Here is a 19753-nt window from a genome sequence, read left to right as displayed (position 1 = left end):
GAGATGGTGGAGGACATGATGGAGGCTTTTTCCCTTTCCCTTTTCCCTCTGGAGGGGCATCTAGAGAAAGTTCCTCTGCTCCTTTGTCTTGTTTGGGTGTTGAAGTGTTTTCACCTCGACCCTTCTTAAATTCTCGATACATCTCTTCCACCATGGCTCGCATGTCCATAAAACTGTCCATGAACTGAGATTCTGATTCCAATGAAATTTCTTCTCCCATTCTCCTCCTAGGATAGACTCTTCCAATTTTTGGATTTCCTTCAACAAGTTCTCCTTTTCCCAGTTTGAGCTTCGACCTAGTTAGCATTCAAAAAAGTCCAGCACAAATTTGTCTAACCTTAACAAACCAAAAACCAAAGCTCTGATACCACTTGATCTGAAAATAAGATCTTAGATTAGTTGTAAGGTATTATAGACTCATGTGCAGGATTTTCCTATATTACTTAGTGTAACAGATCAAAAAGATTGCGAATAATATAGACAATGCGCAGTGAGAGAAACATAATAGACAAACAGGGATAACACAACAAATAATCAAGGAGTTCACTCAAAACTCTTGGGCTACGTCTCATGGTCCAGCGTTCAGTGGTGACCTCTCTATTATGTCTTCAAGAGCAGAGTTTTTACAAATATGAGCTCAAATTGAGTCTCAACACAACATGAATAAAACAACAAGGCTTTACTTGGATCCCCCAAGTCTTTTTGAGTACACAGGTTCTCCCTCTCACTCTCTTTCTCTGTCTTCTCTCTGTCTCAACACTGCCTACCCCTGTCTCTATCATTCAGTGGTTTTTAAGCCAATTGGCACTTGTCTGTTCATTTTCCCTTTCAAACTCTCTGGTTCCCAGCCTTTGTCCGCTCAAATCCCCTCTGAGCATTAAACAATCATTGTTAAACATCTTCAGGGATGGTGGCCACCTATTTTGTAATGGAAGGGACCATCGGCGCATTAGAAATCCCAAAACAGTCGTTCTTTGTTTCCACAGAGAAATACACAGAAACACTGTAAAAATCCGCCCAAACGCCTTTTGCCAGACCTGAAATATTATCAATTCCGCCCTAAAATCCATCGGCTCCACCTTTAAATCACTATCACAAGTCGCTTGGTCGTGGTTTTCTTCGTATTTGGGTTTATAGTGAAAAACCCCAAATGCACAGAAAACCCGACAAAATGCTCCATATCGGACTTCAAATATCATAATATCGCATTTATAACCCTTTGGGGTCCAGCCATATATCGCTATCGCATCTCCCTTTTCGCTTCTGATCACCGATTGCACCGATCGGCCTTATTGGCTATCGACGCAACGCATGGTCGCTGCCCTGTGGCATCACCCCTTATATAATGGCGAAGCGATATTGTGCATATCACCAATCCTTCGGGCTGCAGGTTAAGTCCTTCTGTATATGCCTATGAGCGACGCGATATAGCGTGGGTAGATCTGGACCGTCGGATCTGCACGCTTGATCGACGATCCTCATCTAATCGCGCTTGATCGTTATCACGATTTCCATAAGTCCGCGCCCAATTAACTCCGCCTGCTACCACCGATTGCGATATGTCAATCAGATCTAGACCATTGATCGGCCAGATCCGACGACTCTTGTGCATTGTTGTTTTGGCTTCCAATAGGCTCTGTTTTCACTATTTACGTGTGTCTTTTTTGCCCAATAGTGTAATCCACCATTCTTGAAGGTTTATCCTTTGCGATAGTTTTTAAGTATTGAAGACTTAGAGGGTTTTTAGGATCCATTTTGGATCAGTTAGGTTGTTGAAGGTCGTTTAGCTATAAATAGTCGTAGTTAGAAGGGAATGATCATAGTCTTATTTTGTAATAGAGCTCTGCGCTGTTGGAAGTTGCCCCCTCGAAGAGGCAAGTGAACATTGCTTTTATCTCTGAATAATAAAATACTTGTTGTTTTTCTCATTTTATTCTGTGTTCAGGGTTGTAATTTTCCGCATATTTGGTATTCTGGAATTTCTCGTAGGTCAAGAGCATAACAATTACCGCAAAGGTTCCTTATGGCCAAAGAAGCAAACATTGAAGATTTGGTGATGTTAGGAGATTCATCGTTGGTTATCCATCACCTTGTTCATGGATCTTTGCCTAAGGATTACAAGTGGCAAAGCATTATTGATCGAATCAAGGATCTAAAACTAACCTTCTCTACTATTAGTTTCTTTAATGTTTCGAGAATGAACAATTATACTGCAGATAATCTCGCGAATAAAGTTGTAAACTTGGATGCATGAGTCCTAATGAAAAATTGTATTCCTTCCCTCACAACTATTCCTTAACAATGGGTTGCTATAAAGTGTAATTTTTGTCTGTCTCCACAGGATATTTGGAGAATCTACACCTCCAAAGACCATGTATCCTTTACGATATTAAAACGGCTAATAGATAATGAGAATAAAGACCAATTGTGAAGTTACGGTTATAGTTGCCATCAAAAGATTTTCATTATACTCACCTGTTGTACAGGCCACGATCTAGGCATGGATTTTGATTTAATACAATATTCTCATCCCAGTTACTTATTAAAAAAAAAATCAAAGCACTTGTATCACTAGAGTACATTGTTCTTTTAGAAAAGATTTATTGCATAACAGCAAATTGACATAGCCCTTAACATGATAAAGCCTGCCGGCTAAAACCAACAACGGATGTACACGAAAAACGATCATATACAATGAAAAAATTCAACTCTGCCATGTTATTGAATAGTAAAATTGATGAACCATCATATCAAACTTCACACCATCAGGATAATTTAAATCAGAACCAAAATGTTACAGCCTAGAATCCACTACATAACAGACATTCTCTGAATGCATAAAAAATGTAGTAATAACAAAAGGCAGCATTAATACAGACTTCAAAGATTATGTAACCAATTCTTAAACAATCATATTGATTCTGCTTGCAAAATAATGCCATAACTAGCTCAAGCCATACTGCATAGAGAAAGATTTACAGTGTACACTCAGCTTTACTATGTATTTTTAATCTTTGCTGAAAACAATACAAACGGCATTTCCAATAGTGGAACATTTTCAGCTGCCAAACTAATTTAATCTATAGATATATGTAATTGCTGATCCACTGGACTCATCTAAAGCAACATACATGTGGAGTTTTCCATAGATATATTCAACAATTGACATCAGAAACTATGCCAGCATGCGATAATTTCCAGCCCTTAACTTCCATGAGCAACTCAGAAGGTTTGGAATCTTCTGCCCAACTCTTTAAGCTATTTCACAATTATCCTATGCAATATGTATCTGATTTTCTATTTAATGGAGAAGCACATCAGACAGGTGACAGATCATATAAGGCCATTCTTTCTATCCTTGTTTCCTCGTCAAATTAAATATGAGCTGATGCTTTTCCCCATTTGCAGTTGACCTTCTGGAATTATGATACTCCTGTAAATATTATATCTAACTTTAGAAAGTAGATAGTCTATCTCACCATGTGAAGCGCAGATGAATAGCAAGGGGCATTGGGAAACGTAAATAATACTCCATTAGAAAATAATTCAACCAAATCATACCTTCAAAGCGAACTTGATTGGTACAAAATTGTATCAGCTATGCAATCAGGTTCAATCTTTAACCCTGGTGTGCTACGTACTTTTCCGGAGTACACGTGATCCCAGACTTTATCAAATGCTAATATCCACCTACACTATTGAAGTGCTTTCTTGTTGCTCGATCTTTCCTGTGATGATTATCATTGTTTTTTTCACCGTATGTCTTGTCACCTCGACCCACACCCCTTCCATTACCACCCCTTCCCCGTATACTACCTCTATGGCCTGCTATGTTAACATTATTATTATTAACATTATTTAATGGAGTATCATTTGATGATTCTAATGCTTTCAAAGGAACATTCCCCCCTGCTCCCAGACCATAAATAGTTTCCTCCTCTATTTTTCTCAGTACATCTGCCTCTTCAGCACTGGAAACAGCAACTGCACCTACCACTTTGTAGCTATAATTTTTTCCATCTTTGAGATAGAATTGTGGTTTCTGCTCTTCCTTCTGTTTTCCTCTAACATAAGCATTGTTACCAGTTTTTTGAAAAGTGGGTGCATGCACCCTTGCGTCTGGAAGAGATCCTTCAGAAACTTGCTTTCCATGTGGAACTTTAGCTGAGTTTTCTCTGAATGTCCTGTCATCCAATGAATCATAAACTTTTCTAGATGGCCCAGCATCATCTAGGGTGCTTTCAACTGTCCATCTAGAAGCTGACTGTGGATGAAGCAAGAAGCTGTCTGTCTCAGCAATCCCTGAATCTACAACACCTGTGCCTAAATCATCAAAGGAGTCATCATATTCATCCTCATATTGGGTAGCAAGTATAGCAGAACGAAAGGTATTTTTAACATCTTGCTGATCAAGAATATTTGCAGCATTTACATCATCATCCTTTTGGCGACGCACATACCGCCCAGATGCATTTGACTTCATGTCAGGTACCACTGAAGGCTTCTGTAACTCACTTGCAGAAGATGAGGAAGAAGCAGTCATATTTTGCATGTAAGAACCATTCAGTTTGTATTTATCTTGATTGAAATATGTAGTTTCATCCAACCTCCCTTTTCCTTTGTCATTTTTGTTTATAGGTTGTTTATTATTGGGTTTTGATTGAAGAGAAGTGTCCAAATCTAATAAGTCCGGATGAAATGTCCCCTCCAAGATCCGTTGAATTACTTCTTCAGGATTACCATTATAAACATCCAAACATGAAGATAAAAACCCATCACCGTAATCTGGAAAGATATCCTTGATTTGACTGATTTTTGACTGAAGAATGGCAGTCTGTTCATCTGTGGTACTCTGATCTTTTGACGATAAGGTTGACCTGTAAAGAACTTTCTCACCTGCACCATTCTCAGTTTTGGACTTAATGTGGCCTACTAATAGTGATAGATGATCATGTTGTGCCTCATCTAAATGAATCCATCCTGTGAAGAGAAAAAAAAAAATTGAGATTTATAGCCTGAAATGTATTGACAGAAATAAAAAATAAGGATTAGTTTTTCAATGGGGCCAATTCTACATAAACTAATCACAGAACTTATTTTGGAAGTTCCAATTGGCCATAATATTTTATACTGCTAATTATGCAAAAACCATTGTATAAAATTTTCACTATTTATGCTTAAAAAACAGAGGGCCTACAATATGTAATATATAAGACTCTAACCAAGACATCACATGATATGAAATAAAGGGTCAGAGTTTACCGAGTTCCAAGGTTAAATAAAGAGCACTAAATTTGAATCAAAAGCGGATACGAAGTCTTAGTAGTAAAGAAACAATAGCTGCCTTTATTTACATAATACAGTACAAAACATATATGTTATTATCTTTTACAAACATGACATCATGGAAATTTTTGTAATAAAAATTATAAGGAATTGGAAGTAGTTACCATCCTTAGAGAGCTCCTCAATCTTGCTCATAAGTTGGTGCCTCCGCTCAATATTTGAGAGAAATGATCCACTACTAATAGGCACATCAACACCACCAGAGCTTCCTGCCGCCATCTCGCCAACTACTTGTATTATAATATCTCCTCTAACAACTGGATCTTCTACTTGTGCTGGAAAGATCTTTGTACTTGGAAACTGATAGTCGTCCTGACCAAACGCTTTACAAAGATAGCATATGTGAAGCAACTGCCAAGCAAATTTTACAATTCTTGCACCCAGAGTTTTCAAGCGTGGTTGCACAAGAAGCTCCATATTATTAGAAGCAGACTTGAGGGCATTATCCGTTATCAAAGTAAAACCATTCTTTAATAATGGCAGCAGAAAATCATATATATTTGCCAAGGCAGAGAGCAATTCTTGATTATCTTCACTGAGCCCATCAAAACATTTTTCAACATATCATCAGGATTTCTCACTAAAATTAAGAAGAGCCAATGTAAGAATTATAGAAGGTAGAGAAGTAACAATAGCAAAAAGTAAGGAATCGTACTTGGAAACCCCTCGAGAGATGAAACATGAGGCAGCAGCAGGATATGCTTCCACAAAAGCATCCAGAGTAGCAACAGCATCATTTATGAAGTCCATAACCTGCAATCAAGTTTTACGACCCCTATCTTAGTCAGATTTGCAACTATGTAGAAGAAAGAAAAGTGTACTCTAGCAATCAAATTGTAAAACCCCTATTTTAGGAAGATTTGCAACTATGTAGAAGAAAGAAAATTGTACACTAGCAATCCAATTGTAAAACCCCTATTTCAGACCTTAACTTCTGCAAACACTATCATTGCATGAGCAACTTTCCGGAAGTATCTCATCCATTTTTAAATCAACATTTCATACCAAAGTGTTGTGGTCCATTTGTTGAAAAATGTAATTATGTTCGGTCTTCAATAATGTACTTGAGTCATTATGTAATGTACTTGTCAAAAGAATAAAGAAAAGCATTTTATTTTATTATTATTGTGACATATTAAAGCATGGGTTTCATGCTTGGGTCACCATGTTTTAGGTCAAAGTCCCCACTAAGGACTTCTAGGATTTATTTCGAGTCTATAGAATTACTGTACATTTAAAGAGAACCTTCTTGGGCCTTTGAATCATGTAAAAAGTTTAAGTATTGAGTCAAATATGAATTATGTAACCTCCACACCATGTCGGCCTAAGAGAAGATCAAGTCGGCCTAAGGACCCTATTTGACCTCTCAAGAAGCCTATAAAAGGAAGGTCATCAAATTCATTTTGGAGCATCACTCTCTCATCAAGTTCAAATTCTCTTAGTTGGGAAGTGTTGATTTGGGGTAGCATGGGATGTGCTCTAGCGATGAAAATCGGTGGAGAGGCTAAAGCACATGAGATCTCCAAAACCCAAATATGGTTTGGGGAAATTCCACCTGGTTAGAGAGATATTAAAATAATTAATATTTTTAATGGAGTTCCTACGTCTAAACTTAGGAAAATTAAAATATTAATGGGTATTAATATAAAACTTGGTGAGAATGTTCTAAATGACATGGATCAAGCCAACTTTAATCTTAGCCATTGATCAGAGACTTAATCTCGGTCGTTGAAGACTCAACAGGAAAGTATAAGAGGAGGCTTGAGGGTCAGTTGGAGATACACCAAGATTGATCAGTCGGTTCGCTTTTCTGGAGCGGGGTTTGTTGAAAAAATTCAAACAAGTGATCTGAGTTGCAGCGAGGGCAGTGAGTGCATACCAGAGAGGCAGAGATAGTACTGGAGGGCCAGCACAGTGATTGAGGAGGCTATGCAGAGCCAGCAGGAGCCACGCAGAGGGCCAGAGGGATTGTGCAGAGGCTAGCAGGGCCTGCGTGGGTGACGTAGAAGGCCAGAGAGCCAGCGCAGAGCAGCAGAAGGCTAACGAAGGGGGTTTCAGAGCTACGTCGAGGCCAGAAGGGCTAACGCAGAGCCTCAAAGAAGCGTTGGAAGAGATTTCATGGAGCAGACTTGCTAAATATCTACTTCCGAACAGAGGTATTACTACCAAATAGATATCATTGTTGGGTGAGCCAGTTTGGCACCCTAGTTGTACTCAAGAAAGTTGCTTAATAATAAAACCCTTAGAACTGTTGCACCAGTTTTCCCAAGTTGGGTTTTTTCGGGGATGATTGTCCAAAAATAATGGTGTCCCTTGTGTGTTTGTCTGTTATTTCAGTTGATGATTTGTAGATGGTTGAGACTGCATTTGTGTTTATTTTCAGTATTTATATGGTTAAATAACTTGTTAATGAATAAACAAGTAGGTGAAATAAACCAAATAATGCAGGAAGAATTTCTGACGTGTTAGACATAGAAATTCAAACATGGTATCAGAGCTTGCAGATCACAGGAGAGCTGAAGGCATCAACTAAATCAAAAAATTTGCAGCGGAAACAATTGTCCTGAAAGACAAAGTTGTTCCTAAGCAAAAGGCAGTAGAGGAGCGACGTAGAGGGCCTGCGTCATCATTTTGAGCCAAAGAGAGGGTCAGCGCAGAGGCAAAGAGAGGCAAAAGAGGCTCATGAAGAGCCACGTCATCCTACTCAGTCAGGTAGGCTTGATGTAGTTCGCCAAAGGAGCAATTCAACCTTTGTTGGGATTGCGCAGAGCTAAGAGGCTCAGTTTCTTCAGCTGCTGGGGCCTAGGGAGTTGTGCGCAAATTGTGGATTGGGAAGTTCGTGGGGCGTTGTTGTTGAAGCAGAACAGTACCTAACGGGACAGAACCAAGGTAGAGGGAGTTGCTGCCTTGAGGGATTTCTAGCCAAGAAATCCATATCCGTATTGCAGGTGCAAAGAGGATCAGAGAGGAGTAGTCTGACAGTTGGCAAGAGGATTTCCAGGAGGGAAATCGAGACTCAGAGGGAGTCTAGGAGAGAACTTCCAGGAGGGAAGTCGAGACTCAGAGGGAGTCCAGGAGAAGAGTGAAGATGGCAATGAACAGACTCAGTGATCAGGATAGGTTGGACAAGGCCTCCAACTTTGTCATCTGGAAGGCCAAGATCATGTCTGTTCTGGAGAGACATCGCGTCAAGGGCTTTTCCTTGAGAACCGTGGCTATCCCAGTCGACCCAGTTCATAATGAAAGGTACGAGGATGCAATGGCGAAGGCAAAGTGCATAATCTTTGATGGGGTCAAGGACCATGTAGTACAGCATATTGTCGAGAAAAACACGGCAAAGGAGATGTGGGATACTTTGACGACATTGTATTAGGGCACTTTCGTGCAGAGGAAGATGCTACTGGAGAATCAGCTGCGGTCATATCAAATGCAGAAGGGGCAGCAAATAGATCTATACCTCAGCAGGTTGCAGGAGATTCGGGACCAACTTACTTCCATAGGGGCCAAGTCAGATTAGGAGTTCACGGTGAGAACCGCCCTGAATGAAGTCTCCGAGGATTGGGAGACATTTGTCCAAAGCATTTTGGGCAAAGCGACTCTTCTAGGATCGAAAGAGATGTGGGCAGCTCTTTGCCAAGAAAAGATCAGACGGCTGACCAAGGCGGGGAGTAGCAGCAAAGGAGGTTGAATCAAGAAAGAGGAGGAGGATGCGGCTCTGGCATCTGCGAGACAGCAGGGGAAGAGGAAGAAAAAGGACATCTCCAACGTAACGTGTTTCCATTGTGGGGAGCTGGGTCATTATGCAACCCAGTGTCCCAAGAAGAAGAATAAGGGAGAGGCTTCTGACTCCAACGCAGCTCCAGCTAAGGCGGAGAAAGAAGTCAAGATGAATAACGATTGTGCCATGAGTGCTCATGCACCTCTAGAGAAGAGGTAGGGTGACATCAAGCTGTAGTCAGGAAGATAATGGGTAGGATCCTTGAGGTACCCAAACTCTTGGATCATATCTGGCTACGAGAGTCCCGAGAGACAGTAGCAGGATGACGGATGTCAGTAGAAGCAAGATGCGGATGGAACGGCAAGGCAGTGCTAGAGTGCAATGGTCTCTGGCAGCACAGAGGTGGTTGCAGCAGTGCAGAAAGGCATAGAAAGTCAGTGATGTCGACAAAGCAAAATTCAAGGATTTAGAATTGGTGGTCATGACTCTGATGGTAGAAGGAATAAAGGAATATCTTGTTCCATTCATAGCTAACATCGATCATGCTCAGGAGATGTATGAAGCCTTGTCGAATCTATTCACTATTAAGAACATGGTCATGTAGCAAGTTTGAAGAATGAGTTGACGACTACGAAAATGACTAAAGAAGATATTATGGCAACCTTCTTTGTGAAGATAGCTAGACTCAAGGATGATCTCTTGGCCATTGATGAGATTGTTCCAAACAAAGAACTGGTGATCACTACTCTATTAGGATTGCCACCCTCTTGGGGTGCATTTATTGCAGGTCTCAATAGTTGGAAGGTAGCTCCCACCTTTGAAGAATTATCGACCACCTGTAGTCAAGAAGAATTAAGGATCTCAATGGTTGTCGATCCTGAAGGAGTATCAAATGCTTATGTTGCTCATCATAAAGGAAAAAGATCGAAGGGATCGAGGAAGAAAGTTGACATGTCCATGATAGAGTATCAATGTCATAAGAAGGGTCACTTCAAAAGTGACTGCCCTGAGAATCCAAAGAATAAGAAGAGAGGAAGAGATCAAGCCAGCCTTGCTATGGAAGGAGACTCAAAAGAAAGTCAAGCTCAAAGAACCTAACCTTAGGGACTTACACTATTAAGTCTCTTGCTTGTAGCTTTACATATCTTGTTTTATATTTTTAGAAGTTATAGGTCTTTTCAGTTTTGGATTCATGTATTCATTTAGCTCTGATTATATTAAAATACTAATCACCTTTCTCCCTTTGTTGTCTTGATTAGGAAAGCATCCGAAAGAAGGATGATCTCTCAAGACAAGGTTAATCAAGAAACAAAGGTATGCTTTGAATACATTGATCGAAATGATTATTCATTTGATGATCTAGTTGAAGCGAACAAAGTTCCTTCTATAAATTAATTACTCCAAAAGACTTGGAATATCAAGATATCCATGAGGATAAATTATATATTAAATGTGTGAATAAGAATGAGAATGATTTACAATGAGAACGAGAGGCTTGCTTACATATCAAGCAAGTTTCTCTTCATGAAGAGTCATGTCTCATTTAGACATGCCTCTTCAACCTAATTACTAGTTAACTAATCATTATTTACGATTATTATTGTTTACATTATTTATATATATTTTATTCGTTATATTGCCTCCTTCCTCAAAAAGATTTGTACTCAAAGCTTGTCGATGAAAAAGGCTTATCTCTTTTTCAGCTTCGAAAGTCTTTCTGTCTCGATATAGTCATCCTTGTTGATACAAGTTGATACGATCTTCTTAGTGACAAACAAAATTGTCACACTGAGAAGGGATCAGACCATCCCAGATTAATCTTTTGTATAGTATTCTGATCACTGGAATTTTGTAACGACTTGTTAGCATAAGACTGGATTGAGGTTACATCACTATTATCTGGAACATCAATTTGTTGTTTCTGGTCTGAATGGTACCGATACGTAGCATGGTTGATTGGTCTACTCTCATGATTCAGATGTCGATATGGAGTTTTTAGATTTTCTTCTGGCGAAGATGTTGTTGAATTGGTTATGGAACATTCACTTGGGATGTCCATTGTCTGAACTGCAACATCTAAGTGTGTCATTTCTTCAACTGACTTGTCTTCTTGAGTTGTCATATTCACTGGATTGGTATTCGTTCCCTTATTTTCAACTTGGACTGCTACGACTAGAGATTCTGATGCTTCTTCTTGAGCGAATTGTTCCAACTTATCTTTTAATGCTTTCTTATCATCCTTAAGCTTCTTAATTTGAGTGAGTAGACTTTGATTATGGTTTTTCAGTTGTAAAAGTTCTTTGATTTCTGATTTATCAACCTTATTTTCAGTGTTTTGAATTTTAAGGTTCTTTAAACATAAATTTTCCTCTTCTTGTTCTGATAAAAGCTGCATGAGTCCTTTCTTTGAGACTTTAGTCTTCTTCACTTGTGCTAGTAATTTTTCGACGTGGTCCTTGAGACGAGAAATTTTTTCGTCCTTTTCCATTATTTCTTTTTAATGTATATCCACAGGATTTTTATGTTCGCGTTCTAACACTTCCTTGCTTTGTTGAATTTTGGTTATTTTTTCATTCTTTTGATCTTTTAGCTGCACTTTCTCGGTACACTGGATAACATCATTTTGTGGAAGTGATGATGGATGTAGAGAATCGAAGAAGGAATCCATTCTCTTTCTCTCCTCAGCCTATCGCTCCATTATTGTAATTAATTGTTCTATATCTCTTGCGATTGATTGTTTTTGTTCCCTAATAAGGAATTCCATATTTTTTATTTTTTTTCTCCCTTAATGTGGATTGTTAAAAACTTGAATACCCTTTTATTAAAAAAAAATACTCCTTTATATTGTTTCCCTCTATATATGTATGTATTTCTTTATATTAAGACTCCTTTTCAAAATAACTTTATTATCTTATAATAATAATAGTTTCACTTCTTTTTTTAATAATAAATTGGTCCCTTTTTTTATATACTTAATTACTTCCTTATAAATTTTTAATGTCACCCCACTTAATAAATATAAAGGTCACGTCACGATCACGATGTTAAAATACCATGGGTTGTTTTTAAAACCTCTGTTAAAATGTTCTCCACGTAAAAAGTAAAACGTATTCCTTTTGTTTTTTGTTTTTTGTTTTTGTTTTCTTTTACTTTTTAAAATACCATGGACAATTACCATGGGTTGTTTTTAAAACCACGGGCTTCTCCATGTAAGAAGTTTTAAATATACTTCGTACGAGATTTTGTATCCGTGTTGTTTTTTCTTTTACTTTTTTTTTTGTTCTTCTTCTTTTTATTTTATTTACTTATATTTTTTTTTGTTAAATTTATTTTATTTTTTTTTATGGCCAAAGGCCTAAAAAAAGGAGAAAAGGAGAAACTCCCAAATATTGAGCAAAATGCTTCAATTATATGGCAACAAGGTTGACGAATTTCGATAGCCAAAGACTAAAGACTTGGATCGGAGAACGAGCTTTGTGCACAGGTCAAATAACCGAGAGGACCGAACTCCTCTGATACCAAATGAAGCGAACAAAGTTCCTTCTATAAATTAATTACTCCAAAAGACTTGGAATATCAAGATATCCATGACGATAAAAATATTATATATTAAATGTGTGTATAAGAATAAGAATGATTTACAATTAGAACGAGAGGCTTGCTTATATATCAAGCAAGTGTCTCTTCATGAAGAGTCATGTCTCATTTAGACATGCCTCTTCAACCTAATTACTAGTTAACTAATCATTATTTACGATTATTATTGTTTACATTATTTTACATTATTTATATATATTTTATTCGTTACACTATTACTACCTTTGTTATGACTAGTTGTATTGAATCATAGTGATTCTTCTTTGGGTGATTCATCTCTTGATCAATCTACCCCCCCCATTCATAGACTTGATTGACTATGTAGAACACTAGACAGGTTTTGGAAAACCCTAACTGAAGGGTATGCTAATGTGAATGTTTGAAACCCTAAAACTGCTTAGGGATATTGTGAAATGTTAGTTGAAGTCCTATTGATAAGGTCATGTTTGGGATTTTGGTACGATCAGAAAATCCTTACTTGTTAGGGTTGAGTGATAAGGTCTAATGTCTCGAAACGCTTGAAATTTTGGTCGTATTGGTTTTTCTATGTTTCTACATTGGAACCCCAACTCATTGGGGTTTAGTGGAATGTGTGAGCAAGACCCTTATATCGTCTTAGAAATGTTTTCCTTGATATGTGTGTTTATCTGATCAAACCTTAGTGTAATCAAGATGATTGTGCGTCTAACTCTTATTGATCATTGTGAAGTTGGGTTTGACTAACACATGATATGAAATATATTTGCATGATAATGAATTCTAAGCATGTATAGATGTGTCCTTCTGGTTGAAGTCCTAGTTTGGTCTAGGTCAGATGTATTAATATTCTTGGACATATGATATGCTTATGTATGGTTATAAATTCCTAGATATGTGTTGACCTAGTCATTGATGGTCATGAGTTTTAGGATTTAACGTTAGTCCTTGTTTGAGATTCTATGATAATGATATCTTGAAATCTAAGGCATTATAGCTAAACCCTAGTGAAGTTAAAATTGTCTAGTATGTGCGATATAACAATCCGAAATCTATTAGATGATTGTTGAAAATGAAAATCTAGGTTTTTGCAGTTAAATCCTAGCAGTGACTATTGTGTAATGTAACAACTTGAGATCTATATATTTAATGATTGTTGAGATCGTGGAATTCTAGGGTTTTGGAGTTAAAATCTCTGAAATACAATGATTTGAGATTTGTGTAAGATTGTTGAGATTGTGAAATTGGAATTCTAGAGTTTTAGAGTTAATTAAACCTTAGTCAAAGTAGAAACCTCAGATGAATGTTGACTATATGATATTTTGAGATTTATTGAAATTTGAGTTTTTGGTTGAGATTGATGGTTGAACGGAAATCTAGGGTTTGCAACTAACCCTAGTGGTAGTTGGTCATGTTAGTGACTGATTGATGGTTGATTGAAAATCTAGGGGTTGGAACTAACCCTAATGGAAGTTGGTAAGGTTAATGACTAAGTTGTGATTGACGTTAATTGATCTTTTTATGAAATCTAGGTTTTGTATGAATCTTTGGTGAGAAGTCTAACATATGTATTTTGAAATATTGTCAGATGCTTTGTAGATCTATATTTTTGTGAATGGTTTCTAGGGTTTGCTATATGTTGTAGTAAGGTATGTCATACCTTTGGAAGACACATTGAAACCCTAGATGGAATGATTGTTGTTATGAAGTAGTCTAGGGTGTATAACAAAGTCCCTAGCAAGGTGATGAAGAATGTATGTCTCTTGTTTGTAATTAAGTTTGGGAATCTGATATGTATAAAGTTGAAATGCTTCCATGATTTTGATATGGCTAACATCATGCTTCTATAGATTTGGTTGTACTTTCTATTTAAGGTGTGCAGGTAAACTATCTTCAACTTGGTGAAGATGCTTGTTGATATGATAAGCATGATGAGGATGATGATAACTCTGATGAAATGGTTGGAAGCCACGAAGGACTCTCCGATGTTGAAAAGAAGAAGTTGATCTCCCTGAGGAAGCATGATTAGAAAAGATCTCCCTAAGATTAAGAGGGAGTTTGGATGAAGAGGCGCTTCCTGGTTAAGAGGGAGCCTGAATGAACGAAATCTCCCTAGGATAAGAGGATGATGGAGAATATTCTTTGTACAGAAATAATTAGATCCTCTCTGACTCTGATTAAGAGGGAGTGAGAGATATGGTTCTCTACTTCATGTGTCATGCACTAAACTAGGACTAACAATCGTCAGTTTTAGTGAAGGCCATGAGTAGGAGAAGGAAATTGGAGAATGCATTTTGGCACGCTGCTGAGAGAAGGAAAAACAAGATCCGATTGAAGAATATGTTGTTGCCTATGACGTAGGAAGGGAAAGTGTATGATTGAGGAATCTTTTGTCAAAGATTCAGTTGATAGTCCTACTATGAAAAGATGACAAGCAACATCAAGTTGTCTGAAAGACCCCGGAGTTTTGTATTTAATTATGTACATGTCAAAGTATATTATTGATTAGGGTTGTGTTTGTACAGGTGAATCTCTCGAACGATTTGATACCATGATGGTTACTAATCAAGTTGATTGGGAGAGATTGGTCATTTTTTATTTGTTGGATCATGGAGTGTTGAGGCTTTGCGAGTGAAGCATTGCCTAGATAGACATCTGGTTGGCACTTTGTGTTGATGTCTAGGTCCCGAAGATGGAAAGATGGTGTTAGTTATTGAGCTCTGTTTTGGATACACACCTAGATTTTTGGGTTGATGGTTAGCAAGTAAGCCTGAGGGTACCTAAACGCGCTGAAAGCTTGAGTCCATCTTAGTCCCACCTAGATAGATTGCCCTGGTCAGGTATCTAGTCCATGGCATTGCGGTGTGGAAACTATTGAGAGATGGTTGGATAGATTGCCCTGGTCAGCAATCTAGTCGATGGCATTGCAGAGCCTAAAGTTCTTCATGGTTCATATAGTTTGAGATCTTCCAATGTATTTGTACATTATGAATACCTCCCTATTTAAGAGGGAGTGTTGGAAAATGTAACTATGTTCGGTCTTCAATAATGTACTTGAGTCATTATGTAATGTATTTGTCAAAAGAATAAAGAAAAGAATTATTATTATTATTGTTGTGACTTATTAAAGCATGGGTTTCATGCTTGGGTCACCATGTTTTAGGTCAAAATCCCCATTGAGGGCTTCTAAGATTTATTTTGAGTCTATAGAGTTACTGTACATTTAAAGAAACCCTTCTCGGGCTTGTGAGTCATGTAAAAAGGTTGAGTATTGAGTAAAATATGAATTATGTAACATCCACACCATGTCGGCCTAAGGCCCCTATTCGACCTCACAAGAAGCCTATAAAAGGAAGGTCATCGAATTCATTTTGGAGCATCACTCTCTCATCAAGCTCGAATTCTCTTAGTTGGGAAGAAGGGCAAAAATCTCTTGTTGTTGGGCAGAAGTGCAAAGTTCCCTTGTCGCTAGAAAAAGGTGTGAAGTCTGTTGCCGGGAAGCCGAAGTGAATGTGAGTTTGGTTGAGTCTAAGGAGACAAGGAAAATCGAAATTTTGGTGGTACTCTCTCTCTGTTTCATGCTCTGGATTGGGAGATAGAAGTCTTCCAAGTTGGAATGTTGTCGGAAGCTGTCAGTTGCCACAAGTTGCTGCATAGTCGAAGTTGCTGGGAAGAGGTTGAAATTCTAGAAGGCTAACTTGGTGTGGAGGGAAGGTCTGGCCTTGTTCTAGGGTGAAGAGTCTCAAAGAATACTATTGAAAGGAAGAATTATCTTGACTGGATTTTCCCCTCGAAGGGGGTTTTGCCCTGGAATGTGCCTACATCTGGGGTCTATTGTTTTATGTACTACTGCTTTTAGTAATTGCTTGATGAACTAAAGAAAGAAGATATAAAAAATCGTAATAATAAGAAACATCACAAGTAATTATCAAGATCAAGAAAATCTTTACTGCCTTTCTGATTTTCTAACACCATCCTCGGGAATAACTTTGTGGACTAAGGAAACCCATTTTTATAGGAGGGGAACCTAATATCAATTACATAATGACTCATCAAACTAGGGATACACCAAACTTGTATGAAATCTTGTTCGTTTGCAATGTTTAATTTTGTTTCGGCAGAATTTAAACCCATGACCCGAGTAATAGATGGAAGCCCTGTGAATAAAGTTGAGACTGGATTACTTGGACTATGGTGCCTCGATATGACCTCAGATAAAACACAAGTTAGGATACCAACAAGCCTAATGAAGAGAACACCTTCACTATAGGGAGTGTTTCCCTGTCAAGCCACATGTAGATAATTGGAAGGGAGCTTAAGCAAAGATCCACGCTTAAAATCTATTCATTCAACCCGAAAGATTGGTACCTTGAGGCTTGTATTACATCTGAGTCAACGTGATTTTCATGATGGAGATATTAACTCTCCCATCAACCTATACCAAACTGTTCATGCTATATAAGACCAGTTTTCAAACAGAAGGGGTGTCATTCTGATCTTCAGCTTACGGTTCACCATTCAGCAATATGGGGGAATGCGTGTTATTGTACAAAACTCCATGTTCTCATGTTCTGAGATTGCTTATGTTGTATAAAAATTCCTGTTTGACTAGTTATATTTGAAATTCAAGGTTCAATAATTATGGATTGTCCCAAGTGATATTCCCAAAGTGGTCTCAGAATGAATTCAGAGTGATTCTTTACAGTCAGCTTTAGGAGGCATGTCCAGTGGTCCTACCCAAAAAGGTACATGCATGTCAATTTGTATTCCAGGCCTATGTAGAATGATTTCTAGTAGGATTGAGTTTCCAAAACAATGATCACAGCTATAGGTATAAACACAACATGGATCTCTGGGGAGGGAGATAGGGACTAAATGGATAGGGCCTAAATGTTCGAACTGTTGATCCCTGGGGAGGGAAATTGGGACCACAAGTTCAAACTGTGCGTTATGATGTTGAGTCATACAACATTGGAAAGTTTCAAGCAAAGTCCAACTATCAGTAATTGATTCAAACTTTAGTCAAGGAAGAAGTCCATTTTTCTTACTGTACAGATGCACAACACTATAGGGAAGCTGTGGACCTTTAAGACAGAGTTCAAGAATCATTGGAGAAAAAAGTGACCACTGTATCTAAGCGTTTCAAAGATTTGAACCACATTATTTATGAAAGTTCAGGAGCAGAGTTTTGAGTCACAAAGTTATATGTACAAGAGGGGCAAAGTACTGTGTGTCAAACAGCTAAGAAAACTGGATGGGTAAGTGCCCCAAAGAATTAAAAAAACTATTAAAATGTATAAACCATCCCTTCTTAATTTCTGTATTTTGAAAATTCAGTAAGTAGTGACATCAGCAAGGAACTGGGAGACATCACATACCTGAGAGCCTTAGATACCATGTAGCAGAAATTTCACACCAATAAGATGCATACAAGTGCCTCTAGAGTCCTCCACCAAGATGTGCTCAAACTTGAAAGAAATTACAGACCAGTAATATACAGACAAGCAATTCGAAAGCCAACTGCTATGTCTTGAAGAAAACCTGGACCGAGGCATGATTGTGTTGGAAATATAGTAGCCATGGTCGGTATTTTCATCATGAGAAGAAATAGAAAAATTTGAATTTGAATTTTCCCTCCTAAAATATTCAAGTCGGCCTACTTTTGTTTAGGACGGCTGGGACCCTAAGAGGCACGGATTTGACCCCCCTTGAAGGCTATATAAAGGAGACCATCTCTCATTTGACACATTGAGTTTGTCTACATCGAGTTCGTCTAGTCTATCTCTGATCCAGCCAATTTCAGGAGGGCCGACTTCCAGAAGGGTTTTGAATTTCATTTTGTTCTTGGGTATTGGTTTGGTTATTATCTTGATAGTGTTTCTGATGTATTGATGAATCTTGAACCCTCTCTCTCTCATAAGGAAGAATTTATGGGTTTTCCCCTTGTGGGTTTTGCCCTGGCCTCAGGCTTAATTTTTGTGTCTCGTCTCATGGTTTCATGATTATTTTTCTACTGCTCTTGCATAGTTTAATGGATGACTTTGTATAACTGCTAAATAATTTCAAATGGATGCTATCTGCGAATTAATGATCACTGGAAGTAGTTATCCTGTAGAAGACAAAATAATTCTAGTCTGTGTCCTAGAAAATCAACAGACTGAAAAATGACAATCAAGGGACAAATAATCTGAGATTCAAAACTAGTGTTGAACCATAATGAAGTAAACAAATGGTGCAATAAAACACTCAGAGAATACTTGCACAAGCAGCCTTGCAAACCTCTGGATAGAACAGCGGTAGCTGGTTGAGTGAAACATTCCAAACTGAAAATAATGGTGGAATTTCAGAGCACCAACATGGACTCCAATACTCTAAGGATCCAAGTACCATCATCGAACAAAACTTTCCAGATTGAAATGTTAGTAGAATTTAAGGGTGCTTTAGCAGGCATTGAGACTCGCAAGTATCTCAAAATTTCTGGAATAGCTCAAAAGTTGACACAAGGTAGCAGCATAGTATCTGAGAGTTGGATGTTTCAAAGTCTGGGGAAACTTCAGACCACTGCAAATTTGAGGATAGAACCACTTTCTAAACCTTCACCAATGAGAAGGTGATAGTTTTCAATCGTTCATCTCCTCAATTCATCTGGAGAGAGCTACTAAATATTTTCTGACACTACTTGTGGAATCTCCACAGAAGGGGGGAATCTTCAAATATGTAGCATGGACAACAGTTTGTGCCCTTATCTCATCGTGATGGCTGGGTTTAAGGGATCCTATGCTTCTCTAAGCAATTACAGGAGCCAAGAGAGTATTGGACTTCTTCCGAAAGGTGATCAGCAATGGAAGGAGATATTTGTTTGCAATGTATATGAATCAATTAACTAAGCTCTTGTTTCCAGAAATATAAGAGATTCAGAGTTCCATAGAAGTTGATGGTGAATGAGGGAAAAACTCATTATACATTTACAGTAATCCAAGCAAGGAATAGGAGCAAACGTTTGGCATGACAAATGGAGAGGGCCAAACACTCTTCCTTATAATAATGAACCTTATGTTAGGAAGCTAAGGAATCTCTAGAAATTCATTACACAGTTCAGGTTAAGGGTTTCCTGCC

The 19753-nt window shown here is 38.1% G+C and overlaps 1 protein-coding gene across 3 annotated transcripts in view; it reads right to left on the bottom strand.

Annotated features, from left to right (window-relative positions):
• Window positions 1-3284: 3284 nt before the first annotated feature.
• LOC149222129 (Ubiquitin system component Cue protein) overlaps window positions 3285-19753 on the bottom strand; it is a 283839-nt gene continuing 267370 nt past the window's right edge. For 2 of the 3 annotated variants that reach the window (XR_016249406.1, XR_016249407.1), the window contains 4 exons: window positions 6002-6099; window positions 5451-5881; window positions 3562-4980; window positions 3285-3433 (listed from right to left, as the gene is read on the bottom strand). Coding sequence is in view for 1 of the 3 variants with exons in the window: in XM_089385272.1 (XP_089241398.1) it covers window positions 3680-4980; window positions 5451-5881; window positions 6002-6099 (1830 nt within the window). In the remaining 2 variants the exon portion in view is untranslated. Of the gene's footprint in view, window positions 3434-3560; window positions 4981-5450; window positions 5882-6001; window positions 6100-19753 lie in introns of those variants that run through there. The other variant, XM_089385272.1, reaches the window with a different exon arrangement.

The sequence above is a fragment of the Pinus tabuliformis genome, chromosome Q (assembly GCF_031772625.1).
Source record: "Pinus tabuliformis cultivar Carrire ecotype Pingquan chromosome Q, CPIR1, whole genome shotgun sequence".
Classification (NCBI taxonomy): Eukaryota; Viridiplantae; Streptophyta; class Pinopsida; order Pinales; family Pinaceae; genus Pinus; species Pinus tabuliformis.
This window is presented reverse-complemented; position numbering and strand designations above follow the sequence as displayed.